Source organism: Astatotilapia calliptera, chromosome 7, assembly GCF_900246225.1.
Source record: "Astatotilapia calliptera chromosome 7, fAstCal1.2, whole genome shotgun sequence".
Classification (NCBI taxonomy): Eukaryota; Metazoa; Chordata; class Actinopteri; order Cichliformes; family Cichlidae; genus Astatotilapia; species Astatotilapia calliptera.
The window spans coordinates 19,028,665-19,051,305 of NC_039308.1; the positions used below are offsets into that span (position 1 = coordinate 19,028,665).

Consider the following 22,641-nt stretch of genomic DNA (forward strand, 5'->3'; position numbering starts at 1 on the left):
TGCTGGTAAATATTGACATGAGGCCTTTTAAGTAGTGTGAACTCCTCAACATGGTCAAGAAACCAGTTTGAGTATCTGAGCTTTGTGACATGATGCATTAAACTGGTGGAAGCGGCCATCAGAAGATGGGCACACAGTGGTCATAAAGACGTGGACACGTTCAGTAATAATACTCGGCCAGTCTGTGTCATTAAAACAGTGCTCAAGTGCTACAAGGAAAAAAGAAGAAAAAAAGCATTGCCCAAACAATTACACTGCCACCACCAGCCTCAACGGTTGATATGAGGGAATATGGATCCATTTATTGTCCAATTTTGGTGAGCCTGTGTGAACTGTAGCCTCAGTTTCTGTTCTTAGCTGACAAGAGTCTCCTGCGGGGTGATCTTCTACTGCTGTTGCCCATTTGCTTCAAGGTTTGACATTTTGTGCATTCAGCAATGCTCTTCTGCATGTCTTGATTTTAACAAGTGTTTATTTGAGTTACTGTTGCCTTCCTATCAGGCCGACGAAGTCTGGCCATTCTCGTCAGACCTCTGACATTAACAAGGCATTTTTGCCTAGAGAACTGCTGGTCACTGGATATTTTCTCTTTGTCAGACTATTCTCTGTAAACACTAGAGATGGTTGCGTGGGAAAATCCCAGCAAATCAGCAGTTTTGAAAAACTCAGACCAGCCCCTCTGGGACCAACTAACACACCATGTTCAGACTTACTTAAATAACCTGTCTTCCCTGTTCTGAGGCTCGGTTTAAACTTCGGCAGGACCTCTCAATTGTGTCTACATGCCTAAATGCACTGAGTTGCTCCCATGTTGATTAAATGTTTGTATTAACAAACAGTTGAACAACTATACATACAAAAGTAGACATGTCCTGAGAAAATGTTTAAACTTTGCCAAAGGAATAAATGGCCTGTATTTATATAGCGCTTTACTAGTCCCTAAGGACCCCAAAGCACTTTACATATCCAGTCATCCACACATTCACACACTGGTGATGGCAAGCTACATTGTAGCCACAGCCACCCTGGGGCGCACTGGCGAGGCTGCCGGACACTGGCGCCACCGGGCCCTCTGACCACCACCAGTAGGCAACGGGTGAAGTGTCTTGCCCAAGGACACAACGACCGAGACTGTCCTAGCCGGGGCTCAAACCGGCAACCTTCCGATTTCAAGGCGAACTCCCAACTCTTGAGCCACAATCACCCACATACTTTTACACTTTGCTTTCTTACACACAATTAAATATGGAACAACAGAGAATAAAAGTCACAAGACAACACAGTACAACAACTGCATAAATTCTATATTAGGGTATGGAATTTGGCTCTGGGTCCGAAAAGTCAACTGAATGTGAAAGTGGCTTGCATTCTTTCAAATGGCCAGTAGGGGGGCTAGCCATGTTGTTGCAAGAATAAGTCAGATTGGTTAGCATTAAATGGGAAAATGACCCTACTGATCACTTGACCGGTGACCTCAGGAAACACTTTGTTGACGAGTTTATGGTCTCAGTTGCTGGTTTCGAGCATCTTCAATTGGTAAACATGGTACTCATTACAAGCAATAAGGATGAAAAAGGAGGGTATACTTTAGGGCAAACAATTAAATGATAGTCCATGACACGGTGGCCACATCCATGTTTTGTCTATACCTGTTTTATTTTAACTGTCTCTGTCTTATTTATTTGCTTTTGTGTGAAGGAATTTGTACGTGAGGGCGATTACAAGTATTCTTTTTATACAGCCTTTCATGTTTCCCAGCATCCATTGGATACGTGGCATGAATCAAATACTTGCTCCCTGACCCCTGGATGCTTCTGTCGTTACAACCTGAAATTGCACGTGAAGGCAGGTCATTGTGACTGCAGGATGACATTCCACAGAGGCCAGTGGAGGTGCAGCAGAACCTTAAAGCAAAGGGAGGAAGCCCTTTCTCACTGGGTTGCTCACACGCCCTCGCACAAATGAGAGGTTTTCCACGTCCGAGGGCTATTTGTAAGCGCATTGTGGCTCCTGGAAAAAGGGGAAGTGAATGTTGGAAGGAAGCGTGGATTGCAGACGGGGACTTTGGATGATGTAGTCCTGCCGTGCAGTAGCAGGAAGTGATGACTCTGGAAAAGTCCAGTACATTATGAGTGGAAAAATACCTGATGATTTCTTTCTATCTATTTATCCTTCCATCCGTGGAGGCAGTTATTATACAATAGGGCAGTTTAGCAGCAAAGGGTTCACATGATAAATATATAGAGTCATAATAGGAGTAATCGGATCGGAATGTGGGAACCAAAGTTGTGATACATATTTATATTTTCACCTTTAATCTTGATGCAATTCTATTGCCTCTTAATTAAAACTGATATATCTTAGCCCCAAGTGGGCCCCCAAGGCTAATTTTACCATCTAAGAAGTTGAGAGGAGTGATGTTTCTATGGCACAACTATCAACAACTGACAAATAATAAGGAGCAATGTCTACTCACAGCTTTTTCTTAAGTGCCCGTTAAACCAAAATAGTTATGAATCAGTGGTTTAATTGTTTCTTCCACAAAGGAGGTGGAACCTTGTGTGTGCTGCATGTGAGAAAAAAACAACTTCAGACTATGTTTAGACCTGATTCTCATGACATTGTCCAGTTTTTGTATGTGAGAACAGCTTTGGTAGAGTGTGGGCAAAGGAAGAACCCCATATTGCATTACCCTAGTCCAGTTTTCTCTTGTTTTGGAGATTTGGTTGAAGATGCCCTCTAAAAGTGCGCTTCCAAATCACAATATTTGATATTATATATAAAGACACACTGATCAACCGACCAGGGACAGGAATCAGATACTTTTCAGCATCCTCGCTTGGTGACTGGCTGGGCAGCATCACCAATGTCAGATTACGAGCCCATTCTTTTCATGCATGCGCATAGTAGCACAGGAAAATAGTCAGTTTTCACATTAGCAAACACACAACACTGTGATCAACAACACTGTGATTGGTGTGGTTGTGATCTGTTAGCGAGTTCTTACTGAGGAAAACACAAAATTGGCCAAACTAAATTGGCAGGGTTGGAAAAATGGTGGGTTTGATTCTAGTGTAGGAGTCGCTCTCATGGCTCATGCAGTGATGTCACTCGGTGCCCTTCTGTCTGTTGACATCACATTTTTGGCATGACTCAACTGGCTTTGAACCCCACCCAGGTAGGTACTGAAAAAGTACCTGGTAGCCCATACTACTGCCAAACGGAAAACCAAGTCAAGTCGAGCAAAACTGAGTAAGTAGAAGTAGAAAAGAAGCTTATATCAGGTAAAGATTGGTGTACAGGAAGTGTGAAGTTTAAAAGATTTTATTATGAGAATAAAATGTTGCATTGAAGAAAAGCTTTTAAATGTATATGCTGCCAATTATAGTTTTTAGAATGAAAATCTGAATTGTCAGAAATTGGTTTGTCAGCAGGCTGCAAGGCCATGGGTGCAAAAATGTTTATGTTGGAAAAAATACGTATATAACGGCACAAAATGAAACTATTCAAAGACAAAAGAAATAAATAAAAATCCCCTGATGACTAAATATTACGTAAAGGAGAATGGGCATCTAATACAGATGTTTTTTTTAGAGTTTCATTATTTGTGAGCATGTCAAGGCATAAGCTTAAATGCTTTTTTCCTCAGAAGGTGAACAAGATACCCCATGAGGATGTCTGCATGTCTGCCAGTTTATTGTGACCAGGAAGACTTGTCTGCAACAACATGCACGTGCTCATCAGGGAGGCTTCCAGTGGAAAAGTACTGTACAACCGGAATAACTACTAGTCTATGGGATATTCAGCTGTCCATGTCTACGACCAAGGATCACTGCTTAAGTGCAGCAAGTTACCAGCAGAAAAGAGAGATCCCTGCAAACATAAATACAGAGCCAGGATGCTGAGAATATATATTTATTTAATAGAGATTCATGACAATAAAAGCGATGACAATACTGAAGAAACACGACTCCCTTTCTATTAGTAACAAAACCATGCGCAGTGGGGTATGCAGTTTGTAATTTAATGTAATAATGCTGGTTATCAGTTAACTACAAAAATTCTAGTCATCTAACGAGCCACAAAAAGATGTACATACTTTCAAACACAAACCCCTGTGCTTATCATTCCAACCAAGGTTTACATTGATTTTGTTTTATTTTACACTGTGGTCTCTTGTGGAAGACTTAAGTACCCTTCCTGTTATCTTGAGGGCTATTCAAGACCAAAGAGAGTGTCAGTGAATGGCCTTGTTAGTATGACAAACAACTGGGCATCAGTGGCCTTGCTTTATAGCTGCATGACCCCACAGGGCATGGTTTTGCGATCAGCTTGCCAGGGCTCGATATTCACACAATCGGAACGTGAAAGAGTAACTGGGAGAAGATGAGAATTGCCAGAAACAGCTGAGAAATGTCAGGGAAAACAAAACAGAAAATGTGGCACTCAATTCCCAGCTCTGCGTCTCTGATCCCGATCGCAGCACAGAAACGCTGATGACCCCATCTATCTTTTGGCCCTTACTGAATGAACGGAAACGACAATCTTGGCTCAGAAATGATACAGTGAGGAAGCCATCTCGATCGCTCACCTAGATCCATCTTAGCCCAAGCTGCGTGAGCGGCGCAGCTCAGCTCAAAGGCCAAGAGGGGAAGGAAAGAGGAAGACACTGTAGCTTAAACACCATGAAAGACGGAGGATATTTTGGCTCAGAAAGCAGGGGAGGAAGAGAGGAAGGTGACAGGAGTGACCTAATGTGAACTCTCGTCACCTCAATGAATCACAAATCATGTTGGAAAACACAATGCTCAATACCTTATACAGAGAAGCATTCCAGCTGCAAAATGACTTTTACTCTGTTGATGTGAGACACGTCATGTTCAGAAACATGGCTGTTGCCCTTTAGACTGCAAGTAATGTAAGTAAGAGGCACTTAGATCCCATTTAGAGAAGATGCTAAACCTCCTCAATAGTTCAGGAACTCAGAATAACCCTATAATATATATAAGGTTACTTTCCCTGTCAAGATTTTAGAAAAAGTTGCCTTTCTCAAGTTTTTTCATAGTTTTTCATACTTGAATACTTTTAATATGTTTAAGAGATTTCAGTCTAATTTAAGAAAGATGCAGATTTTGCCCTGTTAAGAGTTTATAATGATATCTTTTTATCTGCTGATTTTGGCTCTTCTGGACTTTACTGCATTTAGACAATGATCTAAACTAAATATTTTTAAACTGGATTTCCTTATTTGATGGCACCTTTAGAGTCCAAACTGCTCGCCATTCCTAACTTCCATTAACTGCGGCATCCCTCAAGGATCCGTTTTAGGTCCTTTTTTACTTAAATTGTACACGCTACCTCTCTTGCTCTATTGTTCATAGATACAAAATTCACTATCACTGTTATGCAGGCAAAAAAAACAAACACTTCAACAAAATGACTTCACTTTACTTATTATTTGATTTGGCATCCCACGCTCCACAAACATCAAGATAAGATACTTATCTTCCAAACTGCAGTTGAAAATCATGGTGTTTATATGGAGAGTTATTTGAGTTTTAACGATCAAATCAAGGATGCTGTTAAACGAAGCTTTTACCAACTGAGAACCAATCACTAAGTTAAAGCCAGTTTAGCAGCTAAAGGATTTCAGCTGGACTGCTGCAACTTTACCTCAAACCTCTGTCTCTCTCTCTCTCTCTGTGTTGCAGATGATTTAAAATGCAGCTGATCAATGTTTAACCAGTACAATGAAAATAGCACATCACTATCTGTGATATTTCAAATAGATTTTAAAATTTTACTATTTGTTTTTAAAGTCCACAATATATCTGTAATATATTGAAGAAGTTCTTTTAAAAAAATCTTTTATCTCCGCATTTTTCCTCTGTGTCACGGAGGTTCTGGCAATTTCTTAAATCTCTAGAGGACGCTCTTTTTCTGCTCTATTATATGCTTTATTACAGCTCACTGTAAATGTTTTCTATTGCTCTTTTATTTGACTCTTTTGAACACTCATAGATTTTATTTATATTTTCATTCTTTTCATTCTTGTTTTTCAAATTATTGGGTTCTTGGTGATCTGGAAAACACTCTGGGTCAATATGTCTGTGAAGGTTCTCAGCCATCCAGGTCATGGTAGTCTAAGGAGCTTGGAAAGAAAAGCGTCTGGACTTCTTTAAGTTGCTTGAAGACTCTGGGTCAACTTATGTTGTTGTTTGTACACTGACCTGACAGTATAGTTTGTACAACATTTGCCTTTTTGTCTTATTACAAAGCGAGAAAACACTGCATGGGGACTTCAACTAAACTAAAGAATGCACGTACACAGAAATACTGAGGCATACATTTTTGTATTTTGTGGACTGAAATGAGAAAGTATTATAACTTCTATCACGGTACAAGTATTGTTTTGAGACACACTTGGAGAAAATGTGAACCTACTCATTAAGTTTTGCACGAGTCTGTTAGAGATAATCAGACGCTGACTAAAACAGCGACTGCCTCAGAAACCAACAACCCACATCTCTTCTGTGTGAATCATTTGGGCATCTATGCATATATGTTATGCAAACATTTGCCCACTAGAGGGACATATAACATCATTATTCACAGTTACAGCTCACTCCTGCATCTGACCAGCGGATGTCACTAAAGTTTTTATTTTCAATCAACAAGTCTCAGAAAATACATATAACACAGACTCATCTTGCACCCTTAAGTTCCTTTTTTTTCTTTAAAAAAAAAAAGAAATTAACAATACAAATTGCTCCTTTAGTACAAGAAAGATCATTCCTGTAATTATGTTTAATAGTAATTTAATCAAAAACCGGACTCCAGCACTCTTGACTCTGAACTCCATTTGGTGCACGTTATTCCTTCACCTAACCACCAGGGGTCACTCTCTAACAGCAAATCACACAGTATTGCTAAAGCTTCTTAAAGTTGTGACCTGTGAATGGCTTTCTCACACCTGTTCACTGCAGTACTAAACTGGGATGGCTTAGTTTCACACAAGAAAAAAATCAGAGACTTACCGAGCGAAGATGGGGTAGGAACCTTTCTATGTCGTTCATGTCTATACCATCATCTTCTTCAAACTTGTTTTTGATTATCCTGTAAGAGAGAAAGGGTGAGATCAGGAGGTTGTATGATGCTATAAATTAAGGTGGTATAGAGCAATCAAAACTGTTCTGAGTTCCACCAGTGAGACAAAATAACTGAACATAAATAAATGTATAGTTTACCCTTCTCTGTCAATGTGTGGCAGATGCTTTGGCGTTCCTCTGAAGTGTTTTCTGTGAAAATGGCTAAAATCCAGCTTCTCTGGCTGCACGTCCCAGCCTGCACCTCTACAAGGAGGAGACAAAGTAACAGTTAGAGTCATGGAGAGTCTCTGCATAAGTGCATATGAGGGGAAATGCAGATCTTTAGCAGGTCTTGTGTGGGATAATCTGGACTTTATTTGGATCACTTGCATGAAAACTGCTACAAAGTTGCAAAAACTCATTTTAAAAATGATGTGGGACATTTTCTTTTTAATCAAATCCCTTAGAAATGATTTATCTGCCTTTTTATTTTGAAGATATAGAGAGACATTGTGATATTTCTTGATTTCTTGTTACATCACCATCCTTTAAAGTTATCCTTCAAATTATTTTTGGCTTTTCAAAAGGCTTTAATTATACTTTCACTAAATCCAGATAAAACTTCACAAGCTTCTACTTACGAAAGCAACTGGTGTTCAAGAACCAGTTCCCTTGGGGGGGGACATGAGATTTTATATAATGAATGGCTTGCTTTTCTTAATATTTCAGGTTGTCATTGATTACCGTAATGTATGTAATTTTTTAATGCCTGGTGTGAATGCAGATGTATAAATATGTGAATTGTTTATGCATCTATATCTCTGGCTCTATATGTGTATAAAATGATTTACACATTTCTGCATGTTTTATACTGTATAATTTATAATCTACTTGCAGGGTACCATTGCTAATGAGACCCTTAGTTTTTCTTATTATATCATCTGATATACAATATATAATACACTATGTTTCCATATTTCTCACACACACACACACACACACACACACACACACACACACACACACACACACACACACACACACAGCTTTTATCAGGAATGCATACTTGAATGAATCAGTGTGTTTTAGTAAAACATTTAACCCTGTAACACGTCTCCACCTGCGTGAGGAAAAAACTGCTTACATCATCCCACCATGCTGGCTGCATCACTCACTGCATGCTCCGTTGTGCCAGCGTGGACGGAAGTCGCTGCTGTGCAGATGTTACCATGGCAACCAGTCCTGCCTCCACTTTTAACTGATTTATGTTTCGCTCATTTCCTTTCTCTAACGTTTTGACTTTCCCCCCTCTGCTCTTAAGTCTCACGTCTAGCTCTTGTTTGAAAAACCTCTTGGACACAGAAGCTGATTCACGCAGAGACATCATTTATAAAGAGTAACAGGATTTAGAGCACTGGGGCTAAACAGTCGAGCCTCCGGTAGCTCAGATGTAGTTTAAATGTGGTTTTTTTTCTCCCTCGTGATTAAGGTTGAGTGAAGAGATACTTAGTTTGGAACGACAGCTGAACAGATTTGCTAAAGGTCAAGCTGAATGTTGAAACTACTGTCTTGGACTACAAAGATAAAACAGGTTAAAAACAGGACACTAATGGAGCTCAAGTGCTAAACTGCAACCGCTGACCACAAGTGGAGAGGAAATCTTAAAGAAGTGAAAAGAGTAACCAAACAAAATTACAAAATGTACCAAAGAGAGGAACAAACAATTGCTACGAGACTGTGCTGTCTACTGTCTGTCACATGACCATCCAAAAGCTATATCCAGCAGACAGGTGTGTGAAACAGAAAGGTACCTACCCATGTGAGTCCATTGTGTTAGCAGCCCATATGTCTGTCCCCAGGATGTCAAAGGATCCCTCTCTGTTGCCATTCTAGATAACACACAAGGAAAAAGAAGAAAAAATATTTTCAGCATGACTACAAAATACTTCTCACCAATCCCATGTCCACATTACTCAACTTGTATGTAACCTTTCACAAGCATCCTCCAAATCATTTGTTCCTCCAAAGGTATTCTAGAAAGACTTCATTTGTAGCCTAGACGTTTCTGTGACTTAACTCCATAACCAACCATAACCAGAAGCAAAATCCTCAACAAGCAAGAGCTTGTGTAGAGAATGAGCAGCTTCCTGCTTTACATTCCCTCATTGTTAGCAGTGTTTAGAGCCTAAAATTCTGAAGCATTCTGCTGTTGAAACCGAGACCCAGTTGACTACTGTTATATCCCTAACAAAAGGGAAATTGTTTCTCTCAGGATTTTGAGCAGCTAATGTGGCTAACATGACCAACAGCTGTGACTGTATATCAATATGCCAGAACTATGTGGAAGTTTTAATCAGAAACTGTGGAAACATGAAATCAGTGATTTGAATGAGTGAATGATTTGAAATCAGTAAAAAAAAGAAAAGAAAAGAAAGGAATCCATGTATGTTAACGTGTTTTCATTAAACGACTTTGTCCTGTGGCACAAACTAAGCCTATCTGGATTTTATGTTAACATTAACCAACAGGACATGAGGAAGCCTCCAAACTTTTCCTCTGCTGAGGTAAACCAAAGCTTTACTGGCTCTTCCTTTGCCCCTGCTTTTTTAACGCTCTATCTCTCTACAAGGTTTCATAATTTGGCTCAGGACCTTTTCAGTCTTTACCATGATGGAACTGAAAAATTAACTGCTGTGGCAGAGAAACAAATGGTCATGGGCATTACATTATCATGTACTGTGTAATGCAGTGATCTCTGTTCAAAGCTCCCCGTGTTCCTGGTCTAATGTTTTGTAGGCATACAACTCACTGAAGGTGGTGTCTGCTCTGTAAGTAACTAATGTAACTAATGTGCCTTCATTTTGCTGGACCAGCTGACAAATGAGAACAAACCTGGCTTCTCAGGAGGAGAAATTCCTTAAAGAGGATAAATTGGAGCATTGAAGCATCTAAATCTGTTCTGACAGCTTGAACGCACAAATGACCATGGTATCAGGGTTTTTTTCCATTTACTTTCATCTTGATTAAAGTCATGTTAGTGAGGCACTTTCAGAAAGTTAATCCAACTCAAAAGCAGACAAACCCATGTGTTTCTGTACCTTGGCAGAACCTTTGTACTGGTTGTTGTGCCCCCTGCTGCCAGATCGTGAGCCAGATCCAGGTCTGGACCCTGAACTGGGCCTGGAACCTGTGCTGCCATTACTGCTGTGTTCCCATTCATCCTGTGGAGTTGAGAGAGTTAACGAAAGAAATTATGGTCTTTGTTTTTGGTTTTCCATTTTTCCTCCTTTTTGCTCATGCTTTGTGTGTGTATATATATTAGACCATTGCTCTAGATAGTCAATGTCAAAACCTGCTGAACATGGAAAATGGAAAAAGATTGACCTCAGCTACCCTGCTTTATTTTGTTAGATCATTCTAATCCATGCTGCTAAAAAGTCAACTCTGGAGAGCAACAATACAACAATAAAAAAATCACCAAAATCTGCATTGTGAGAACGCACCAGAGCGACACACACAGACTCAGATTTAACAGACTAACTAGCTGGTAACTCACTTAGTATTTTTTTAATTACTGGCTCTAGCGTCATAGTGTCCCATGACAGTCACTATGAACATGCGTTCAATGTAGAAAGTGTAGATGAATGACTAAAGGTTGGTGTTACAGAGCTCTTTCAATCATACACTGAAGAGCTGACAGAGCCCAGAAAACGGACGAGCATGTACAGAACAGAGAGAAGGAAAACATGTGATTTAATCATTGTGGTGATCCAGTGACCAGAGAGTAAGTCAATATGCAGCTCGAGCAGACTGAAAGGGTGCACTGGGTAAAATTAGGACTATTTTCAGATCAGCAACTACTATGTGCAACGGTATACATCTGACCTTGCCTAGGAGATGTGTTACAATGACTAAAGCTTTTGTATTATTGTTTTAGGCATCCAAATTATTTTGGTTGTTAGTGATTTAACATCTTTATATTAACACAACAGCAGCATTACATTATGTTCAGCATAATGGTAAGCATAAAGGCAATTGACTGATAGGAGGCTACCTGTCTGCAAGCAGTTGCAGTCTGACTTGGACTGAGAGCAATCAGACTTAGAGAGACTGTCAAAGGTCTGCAAATAATCTGGTTTTTTCAAATGCAGACAGATGTGTTGCCATCAGTCTGAATAAGTCATTGTCAATGAGCACAACTTAAGGATACTCAACTCAACTGGTTACCAGCTGGTTGCTGAATACAACTGTAATAGGTAAATGTGAATTTCTGTCTAGGTAAACAGAAACAGATATGTGATTTTTCACAATTTATCACTGTTGATTGTTATATTATCAGAAACAGATTGCATGTAATTGCCAACTTGACCCCATTCAATCACTCATATCAGACTGTTAGCAAACTGATTCCATCTTATAGCAACAGTTATAGCACATGCTAGCGACAGTGTCGATATGCTCATTTTCCAGCAAACAAAAAAATTGAAGTGAGGCAACTTATCTCATCTTACTGGATAAAACAGATGTTGACAAAGTGTAATGTCATTTGCGGTGGACAAAACATGACAAGTCCCACTATATGTTATTGCAACGGTCAGCATCTTGCAAAATGTTAAAAATTGCAATAATATTGTATTGTGAGTCATATATTGTGATAATTTCATATCACAGGGTATCTGGTGATCCCCACCTCTATTTAGCAAAGATAGAGCTGTGAACAGACAAACACTCACTGGCTTAGATGTGCCTCGTCCTTGTGATGATGTCCAGCAACCATCTTTCTTATCATTGCAGTCATCTGTCCACTGAAGAAGAGAGAAAACAAAGTAGGTAGGTTAACAATTACGGCATATTTAAAGTCTTATTAAAGCATATTCAAATTTACTTTGAAGTTCTGCTTTTAAAACGGACTCAAAATTATGTTTCTGACCAAATCTTAAAGCCTGGTGTATAGTTTGTGTAGCAGCCAATAAACTAGGTCAAGGCAGCTGAAGCAGCTAAAGGTGAACTACAATGTAAGTTCAACACTGCCATGCTTTCTTTGCATTATGGTTCTGTCACACTACAATAAAAATAGGGACAGCTACTAATTAACCAATAATCTGTGGTTGTCCAGTGATTGGCCGTACATTGGTTGATCAAATGGCACATGCACAGGTCACCCTGGTGGAAAGCAAGGCCTGCAAATAATTGACTAATTGAATATATCTAATTCATAAATGCAGACGGATTGCCAACATGTTGGAATCGATCTTTCTCTTTCAATGAGATCATCTGAGATGTGTCTCTTTGCAATGGGGAACTCTATTCAGCTGGATGCCAACTGGTTAGATTCTGTTGTGTTCGCATATAAGAGCAAGACTACTGAGCTTCTATGTCATGTTGTAGTTAAATCACCGTCCTGAATCAGTCAAGTCACTATTTGAAGTTGAACTTCTAAATTTCTGTTTCAAATGTCTGAGATTAGATGTGTTATTTTACTTTTCTTCAGTGCAAAACCGGCCAATCAGAGACAGTATTAGATGATACCAATCTATAAAGAACCTAAATCATTAAATGCCAAATCACTGTTCATACAAATAAAATGAGAGTGATCCTGCAGAAAACTGTGAATAAACATATATCTTCATCAGAGAATCTATATGGCACATAGAGCATACCAAAAATGTAAGAGCCTGTGAGAATGTGGCTCTCACACAGTCATTTGCGAACTGAAACTCAGAACATAACCTGCTCCGGGCCATATTATGTGTTTGGCATTAGTTACCATGGTAATCTAACTAGGTAAAAAGACAGCTACCTTCATAACAATGAACACTCTGACATTAACCTCAAAATACCACCCTAACCCAATAATCTATCTTCGTGGTACATCTCTGACGAATGCCCTTCCACTTTCTCTCTATTTACACAGTATTCATTACAACACTAATGGCAGCTGACACAGAGAGAAACCTTCCAGTCTTTTTTGGGAAGATAAAAAAAAAAATCCACAGACACCACCAAGGCCTGGAATAATCAAATACAGTATTGCTGATGTGATATAGCTCTGACCTGGGGTACCTTGCAGCTACTGTCCAAGTCCAAGTCTCCATCTGCCTTGTCTCCCAGAAGCCCTTGCACTTGATACTCCAGCACATAGCTGTCGATAAAGCGCTCCAGCTCTTCTATCTCCTGCGAGCGTGTGCTCCCAGCCTCGGACGACGCAGACGCCACCGAAGAGCTCTCCATGGCAACGGGTGCAGTGATGGGTGGAGGGGGAGGAAGGGGAGGGAGGGAGGAAGGAAAGTGACCTGTGGGGAAAGGAAGTTTAAGAAATGTACAAGAGTAAGTGAAGCTCAACTTTTTGACAGTCATTATATAGTCATTATAAGAAATGTTTCAATATCGAGACACTGACTGTCAAAGAGGTGCGTGGACATCAGTCCAACGACCCAATACAGACAAACTGTTGAGTCACTTGATCAAATATATCCCTGGGAGATTTACCTAAAATAATCACTGCTTGCAGCTCAGGAACAGCTAAACACATTTTTCTTACCTTTTCCACCTCAACTCCCTGACATTTGAAGAAGGTACACAGCCTCCCTGCTGTCAGCAAACACCCATACATGCACTGCCTGCTTCCAACAAACTGTCCAACACACAAGATAGAAAACTTGTGTTCAGGTGGAGCTACAGCAGGCCCAGGCAGGCACTCAGCTTATCAATCCAACTTTTGAAAAGTTGCTCCACAAACCCTGTTGGCTGTCACCATTCACACACCTCTCAATGTCAGTTTGTTTTCCCACCTTTACCTCGCCGTCTCTCTCCCTCTGTCTCCTGTCAGTGTTTTTGTGTGATCACCTGACCCCCGGCCAACAGGGAAGCAGCTTCCTGGCTGTCTGTCTATTGCTACTAAGCTCCTTTACATCACGGCTTGATCACCAGCCATGCAAAGAGGATTTATGGCTGGAGCAAGCAGAATGGTATCTGCTGAGCCCTTGGGACTCGCTGGGGAGTCCTGTGCATTTGCAGCCAACAAGTCAGCTACATAAAGTCTAAAGGCTTTGTTTTGGCTATGATGCAACAGTGCTGCCTAATGCCAGAGTAATGGGGAGTGGTATTTCCTAAACATATTCTGCAATCTCTTTTTCCAAGATCAAATTTGATCTTACTAATTTCTGCACTGCATGAAGGGCAATGTTTTTCAAACAGACGTACAACAAAGGCAGGATCATTTCTAAATTAAGCTAGCATAACAACAACAACTCTAAACAAATTTAGAACAGTCAGCAAATAACATCAACATCCTCCACTAGAAGATCAGACCTCAGGTTCTGAACTGTTGTTGAGAGACAGTAACCTGAATCTCCACAAACACTAGCAGGTCAACATGTTATACATCTGACTCACAGTCAGCACTGTAATCCATACGTGTCAATAATATAATCCACCATACATTAATGCCAGGGCTTTGATTAGCCTGGTGATTTGCAATTAGTAGGTTACAGAAATATGCACACTCAAACCAAGTGTGTGCTCAGCAACACGGGACCTGCAAGTTTATGAATGCATGCACACATGTACAAGTACAAGCATCCCCTGGCACACCCATGCATATATCTACATATATGTTTGCATGCTTTCATATTTTCTCCAATCTCCGTATAGATGCAGTGATTCACTACTTGTTACCTCTGCCGAGGTAACTCTGTTTTCACTACTGCTTTCTGGTTTGTCTTTTTGTTTGTTAGCAGGATTATGCACAAGTTGACAGGATGCTTTTTATGAGTGTAGGAAGAGAGCTGGGGCATATGGAAAGCAAGAACCTGTTAAACAATGGTGTCTGCCTTGCCAGCAGTGCAGTACAACTAAAGGGTTTAAAAAGGGGGTCCATTTTGGTGCCTTTAACTTTTAAACCATATGTCTGAGTAAAATTAGTTTGCTTTAATCAAGCATAGTTCTTCCTTAATTAATTTTTAGCGATACTGGATCTTATGTCACTTGCTGCAATTATTGCCAATCATAATCACTGAGAAAGCTGCCTAACAGGATGTAGGGTCACAGCTATCGCAGTCATGCTTGGTACATGGACTTGAGACCCCTTTTTAAGGAAGGACAAACAATTCTGTGGCTTTGACCAATGGAGGGCTTTTTTTCTAGTAGTTCAATCCAGCTTTGGAAATATATTGTGACATTTATGATGAGATTGTTTGCAAACTTGCACACCATAAAAGGGTGCACTGTTGGCTTTAGTAAAGTTCTACAGAGGTTTACAAGTTTTCCCTGCGCTGTCCCTTTTCGTTGCCATTGCTGACTCAAGAGACATTTGTTATCTTCATGGTATTTGGTGTATTTTAAGACTGAAACTAACACTTTTCATACTCATATGCAGCCCAAAAAGGCAACAAATTTATCTGACAATCCAATCAATCCAAGTTGTACCCCTCGCTATGTCCTCAGCCAAACCGGTAACAACCTGCTACTTTTGGATACTCCCTGCTGGTTGCCACAGCAGGTATCTCTGCATATCTGACCTAGCAGATTTTTATGCCAGACGCCCTTACTCATGGAACCCCAAAGGGATTTGTGTCTCCCACTGCTCTACCAGCAAATTTTCATGTGTCATGTGTTAATCGAATGTGTAAACCACTATTTTACATGGACCCACTGTATACGAACCATGGACAGTGCAAACTCACTTCAGACATTAAAAATTAATGGTAAATTAACTTATATATAATAAACTTATATAAGAGACGCCTAATCAAAGTCTGGGCTTAAATCCGATAATGGCATGGCCTTAAACAGGCCATTCATGCTTGAAAACCCAGCAGTGTGAGCGAATTAAAACTATTCTGCAAAGAAGAGTGGACCAAAATTCCTCCACGAGGATGTGAAACACTCAGTGCCAGTTATTACAAATACTCAATTGCAGTTCTTGCTGTCAAGGGTGGTGCAACTAGTTATTAGGTTTAGGGCAGCGGCCCCCAACACACTGGCCACGGACAGGTACCGGTCCGTGAGTCATTTGGTACCGGGCCGCGAGAGTTGAACCTCGGGTGTGAAATTTATGGTTTTCAGAGATTTTAGCAGTTTTCATCGTCATTTTTTTCCCTGGGTCTTTTCCCCTGTGTTATGAATGCATTTCCTTTTTTGTTACCGGTACTGGTTTTATTTTGTTGTATTTATTCGCGACAACTTAAAGTCTGGTCCGTGAAAAAATTGTCTGACATAAACCGGTCTGTGGCGCAAAAAAGGTTGGGGACCGCTGGTTTAGGGCACACACAAAGCGAGGAAGATTTGGATATCTTCTCTCTCTTGATTAAAAAAAATCATAATTGGAAAATTGCATTTAGTATTTTTTTTCACTTATCTTTGTCTAATATTAAAATTTGATAATCTGAAACATAAAAATTACAAAAGAAATCAAAACTTTTTTTTTTTACAGCACTGTGTTTATTCACTCGAGCTCTGAAGTTAAAAGTGTTGACTTATAATACTTTTAACACAGTTTGAATAAGTAGAGCTGCAATCAATAATAGTGTGAATGCAACAGTATGTTGATAGATGCATATCGATAGTGGCTACAATCCAGTCAGTTGTCCTACTGTTGTCCTTGATATGTAGTGTGGGATTACTGCCTAAGGGTAAACAGCTGCCAGCAATTATTGCCCCTTTGATTGATGCAAAATACACATAGCTTCTGGGGTTTTTTGCCTTGCTATCTATGACAATTTCTACAGTGCTATTACAGCCTTTATGTGCTTTCTGTAGGGGATGAGTAAATCACCAGGTCCATCTCAATGGCATTAACTTCAGGATATAAAGCTTGTTCTGCATATCACAGGAGATATAACACAGCACTCTAAATCTGCAGTTCTGATTTGTTTCATGGCTACATTGACTAAAAATCAATTTTTTCTCATGAGGGAAAAATAAGTGTTTAGTCATAAAACACAATCACGTATAACAGTAAAAAAAAGCCAAACTATTATTGTACTTATAGGCTGCAGGAAAAGGATAGGAGATTAAAGCAAGGACCTGCTCTTCACAAAGAAAAGGATACTACTGTATTTGGTGTATATGTGAGGAATAACAAATAAAGATGCTCTGCAGGCTGGTAGCCCATCTTAGAGCTTTGACTAAACAGAGGAACTGACTCTGCAAGGTCAGGGACACAAATAGCATTGCAAGGCAGCTCAGATTCACCAAACACAGGTCTCATCTTCCCCATACACGCTAAGATCAATCAGCGATATGAGCTCTCAAATAACAAAAAGATGCAGACAATGATGAAATCATTCTGAAGTCCTGCTTGCATTTTAACTTACTAGTAATGATCGTCCAGCCTTTCTATCTACGCTCACATGAAATGAGAAGATTTCTGACATTTAAATAAGCTGCATTTTGTATCCACGCCTAACCTGACTCCTATGATACACGCATACTTTACAAACATCTTCAACTTGGGAGTAGAGAAGATCCATACAGTTACAGGGTGGGCACTAATGCCTATTTTTAACACAACATCCAATGTGACTTTTTCCTTACGTCATCCTTGTATCCTGACCTGTTTGTCTGAAATATTTAATGTATGAACTTTTGGACAATGACATAATTTTTGTACTTTTTTCACAGGGGATTTTTGACCAAACAATCAAGATGTGATTGAAGTGCAGACTTTTAGCTTTAATTCGAGGAGATTTACAAAAATAGCGTGTTGACTGTTTAGCCATTGAACAATTGACTGACAAGCAGTTTCATGGCCATGGTAGTTTCATATCTTTTCACAAGAACTCCCAATGAACGTCTAAAAAAAATGTTGAAGCGAGTGAAAAAAAAGCAAACTAAACCCATCAGAGAGATTGCAAAAACGTAGCCAAATCAACAATGTGGTAAATTGCCTGAGAAAGGGAAGACACAGGCCAGCTTAGCAAAACCAATAAGCCTGAAAGGCTACAGAAGGTAATTACAGCAGATGATTGAAGGATTCTTTCCTTGCCTAAGAAAAACAACTTCTCAGCTTCTTGCCAAGTCATGAATGCTCTAAAATAGATAGATGTATCACTGTCAGAGATGCAAAAACGTAAAAACAGAGGATTTGCAACAAGGTGCAAACCACTGGTGCCAGAAAACATCTAAAAGAGCTATGATCTTTCTGATAAAAGAAATTCTTTGTATAGATGAAACCAAGGTTGACCTGTAAAAGAATGATGGGAAGAGAAAAGTATCGAGCAAGACAGAAACAGTCACTGATTTGCAACAATGTCTTCCCCTCCTGGCGCAGGGAATTTGGTTAGATAAAAACTCAACACACCAGTTGTCATCAACCCCAGGTACTGTCAACTATTTGTTTAAATTACTTACTATAGCTATTCTAAAATAGATAAGAACTACAGGGTGGCGAAAATTTTAGACTGCATTCCAAAAAAAGCATGTGGATCGACCAGCAGGGTCATATGACCTGGACCAAGATAAGTAGTATAAAATGGTTTGCAGACAAACGTGCATAAGCATTCGAGGTGCATATAAGCAGATAAGTGTTCAACACAATGAAGCTTAGCATTAGCCGGTCTAAAACTTTCCAGCTTTTTACTACAAGTTTGTGTAATGTTGGATTGCGCCAGTGTGCAAACAGTCCAGTTAACGGTCCAGCACACTCACCTCTAGCGAGCAGGCTTCATGTGTCCTGCTTCCTGCAAACTCCCTCACCGGCACCACAGAGCGTATCTCCAGTAGTGCAAACACATGTGAATCCACTTATTCCAGCTGTGTGCACCATGTAAGAAAGTATAAAATATCCTGACCCATGTCTCCAGATTTCAAGCAATTTTTGCAGTGGTTGTTGCACTGTGGAGTTTTTTTATACTACCTGTTTATGTAGTATTAATTTGCTTGTAGAATCATCACAGTATAACACACTCTCTCCTCTTTTCTCTATTCTCCTTTTCTGTCTTCTCAAACTACATTTTTCAGTCCCCTGACCCACAATGCTCTAACTCCTCTGCTCTTTCCTGTCTCCATCTTTTCGCTCTTTTGCCCCAATCCTAACAGCTGTTACAACAAAGAACTGCCTGCCATCCTGTCCAGCTTCCCCTCAAACTTCACTGCTAAACTTAAGCCGCTTAAGAAATTGCATATCAGTACACAACAATTGCAGACATCAAAGTCTCCTCCTAACCTTTCAGTTGAATCTAGACAAGCCACGTAATTTATTACTATCCATTGTCATTAGCCGAGTGGTTCTGGCAGGTTCCGGTTAGGGTTAGGGACAATTTACCTGAGCCGCTCTATGTTTTAGAGTCTCACAGCTTGTTATCAGCCAAAAAATACACACATTATTACTTATTACAAAGCCTTTCCAGCATGAATAGTGGAGTAACAATTAGGGCTGCCACGATTAGTCGACTAGTCACGATTACGTCGACTATCAAAATCGTCGACGACTGATTTAATAGTCGACGCGTCGTTTGAAGCTTTGTAAGATCCCAAAAGACGCAGGAATAAGTAGTAGGATTTAAGAGTGTAATAACGGACTGAAACAGAAGATGGCAGCACTGCATGTACAAGGATGCCAGCTGCCGTTAAACTCCGACGAAGAAGAAGCTGTGTCCCAGAATTCATAGCGCAGCCCTGCTCAGTTTCCAACAATGGCGGCAGCTGGTTAGTTTTAATATTACTCTTATTATTCTTTCTGGGTCACAAAATAAATGTTTAACATATTTTCAGGCGAGAATGTAGCTGTGTAAACCTCAAATATCTGCTCAGTTTATCAAGACACCACATATTTTCAAAAGCGCTCAGACGATTTCGGAGACGTCTGTTACCCACTAGCTCGATAGCTAGCCGGGGGCTAGGCTCACTAGCGCCGTGAGAACACCGGACTCCCGGCAAATCGTTTTCAAACCCACCGCCGTCTTTCGCTACTCAGGTTAAACATATATAAGTCACTTAGATAACTTAAAAATGTTATTGTTTGGCTTTTTTCAGTATTTTATTTGTTCCTGAGTAAATCGGTTTGGCTGAGATTAAAGTTATAGTTATCACACAGCTGAATAAACATCAAGCAGACAGCTGATCATCAGAAGTGTGAGATGCTCGAGAATTTACTCCGGTGTCCTGTTATATTTTAGATAGCAAGGAGTTTATTAAACTTCACCAAAACAATCTGCAGATTTCATTAAAATTTAATAAACTATCATCTTGTCTTTATTTTTAGTTACCACAGACCTGAAACACTTAAAGCTGTAAGCTAATGATAGTTATATAAGAGCAGATGCTGCTGGTGCAATAAGCTGTACGCTTTACGTCCAATGGATGATGATCTGATTAGTCGACTAATCGCAAAAATAATCGGTGACTAGTCGACTATCAAAATAATCGTTTGTGGCAGCCCTAGTAACAATGTGTGGTGAGAAGCTTGGTTACCTCAGGCAGTGACCCTCCAGGCAAGCAGAGAAACATTAACCCTATAAAATGCAAAGCAGACTATGAGGTCAGCTGCATCGATGCCCAAAGTGAAGCAGTGTTCATGTTGATACTAAACTGGCCAGACAGACACAGCGTGGCACTGGACTGCACACTGTGTCTTTGTTTCAGGACCGATAGATATACTTTCATCACTATGCATGTCCGTGATTGGATGTATCTCCAAAATCAGAGTGCATATATTTGTCAATTAATGGACAAATATATGCAAACTTACAACAGGAGTGGTGTATAAACACACACAAAAAATCAATTTTGCTGTAGACATTCTAATCAATGTGTCTAATTAATGTCTGAATAATGAAAGAGTACTGTCACAACTAGTTTAGAAGTTAATTGTGGTCCAAAAGGAACATTGAAGCATGGGCATATCCAAAAATGTAATTTTATGAAATGAAAACATATGCACAGGCTCGTATTTTTTTTTAAATTGTAGGGAAAGTGGAACTTTTCTGGAAAACCATACATATAATTAGTAACTATCTTAAACTTCTGGAGAATGCACTGCACAAGTTAGCCTGTTGATGTGCTGAATTAACACACTGCCAGGCCTACTGAATGAGATATTGAACAAACTGAATTATTGTTCCTAAAGCTTAAATATGACTTGTGCCCTGGATCTATGTTGAGCCTATGACATAGCCTAGTGGCTGATGCCTTTCCCAGCATTTATACCTGTGCATGCTGTACCTGTACCATGCTTTACCACCATGATGGAGCTTTTATCTTCGAGTTGTTCCAGTCAATTCTAAAACTGGCAGCAGAAAAAGAAGATGGAAAATCCACAAAAAGGAAGAAATAATGGTACTGAACGGGCCAACCAGTCTTCCATTTCTGTCGAGGACCACACCAGGTTTCGGTGTAGGTTTTTGTGGCTGGGGGAGGGGGGGTTTTGGTTTCAGTGTACCTACAATGAAAATTTAACACATAAGCACAAACTCAATTTAAGCGTCAGAGTGCGGAACAGACTTTTTGGACTCTTTCACGTGATGTGCGTCACTCTCTTCGTGGATTTTACTCACTAAAAAGAAATCAGCTGTAATGGAAAGAACACAGCTTCTACTGTGTGAATACAGAAAAACAAGCCTAAACCATTCGGTGATTTGCAACCTTTGATATGGTTACACAACAACCAATCAGTAAGAACCATAATCCTCACAAGCCAAACAGAGCAGAACATGAGACCCCGTCTACCCAGTGGGAATCCAAGTCAATGTTCTCACCCCATGCAGTGAGAGCTGGTAATACGTCTAATCTGGTCTACTACTGACTGGCAGCTTAAGAAACTCACACTTGAGCTTAAATATAATTTGGAGTAGTCTATTCTTGAGAGCAGAAGAGCTGCGTGCCTTCTTTGACTCTAATCATTCAGCAGACATACTTGCTGTAATAGATGTATGCAAATAGGTTAAATGGAGCAACCACATACTTTGCTTAGGATCAAGGGCTTTACAGTCAGCAAAGGGTACTAATAACACCTGTGTGCATATGAAACATTAACAGTCACTGAAGACACAGAGATTCAAAGATTTTTTACACCTCTGCCAGTATGTAATGACAAATGGACAATTTTCTATCATAATACAGGACTCCACAACGTGCTTCATTTATTTTATAAGTAAATGACAAATAAATCCTTTTAATACTGCATCTTATTTTGCATTCACTGGAACCGGTAGTACCAGGATGAGCGCGTCTTCTTACCTAGCAAACATGAACACTTTAAATATATCGCCTACAAAATGCAGTTGAAAAAGTGTCACTGTTCACATTGCGTGCCACTCTCTGACAAAGCCGAGGGATAATAATAAGCATTATGTGGCTGGCACCAATCAATCACAATTTCTCCCGCGACACTTTTTCTGCATAATGCGTCTCGGTAGTGAAACTGGAAATTCTATTTCATTTTCTTTTCAGACATTCGTCACACTTTAGAGAGTGCATCCCCTATATTTGTCCATCTTATGGTTTTCATACAAAGGCAAAAAAAAAGGGCATTCTCAAACCTCCGTAAGCCTGAGAGGGGTGGCTTGTTGGTCAAGTTTGCAACGTAGGTAAGTAGTCAACCTCAGGATACCCC

The 22,641-nt window shown here is 39.9% G+C and overlaps 1 protein-coding gene across 5 annotated transcripts in view; it reads right to left on the bottom strand.

Moving 5' to 3' along the window:
- The window catches only part of ctif (CBP80/20-dependent translation initiation factor), a 61,955-nt gene that overhangs the window by 33,628 nt on the left and 5,686 nt on the right, over window positions 1-22,641 (bottom strand). For 3 of the 5 annotated variants that reach the window (XM_026173598.1, XM_026173594.1, XM_026173595.1), the window contains exons 2-7: window positions 13,143-13,381; window positions 11,822-11,893; window positions 10,187-10,309; window positions 8,904-8,977; window positions 7,248-7,352; window positions 7,038-7,116 (exon numbers count right to left, since the gene is read on the bottom strand). In XM_026173598.1, coding sequence (XP_026029383.1) covers window positions 7,038-7,116; window positions 7,248-7,352; window positions 8,904-8,977; window positions 10,187-10,309; window positions 11,822-11,893; window positions 13,143-13,319 — 630 coding nt within the window. In that variant the 5' untranslated portion in view covers window positions 13,320-13,381. Of the gene's footprint in view, window positions 1-7,037; window positions 7,117-7,247; window positions 7,353-8,903; window positions 8,978-10,186; window positions 10,310-11,821; window positions 11,894-13,142; window positions 13,382-13,629; window positions 13,828-22,641 lie in introns of those variants that run through there. The other 2 variants (XM_026173596.1, XM_026173597.1) reach the window with 2 other exon arrangements.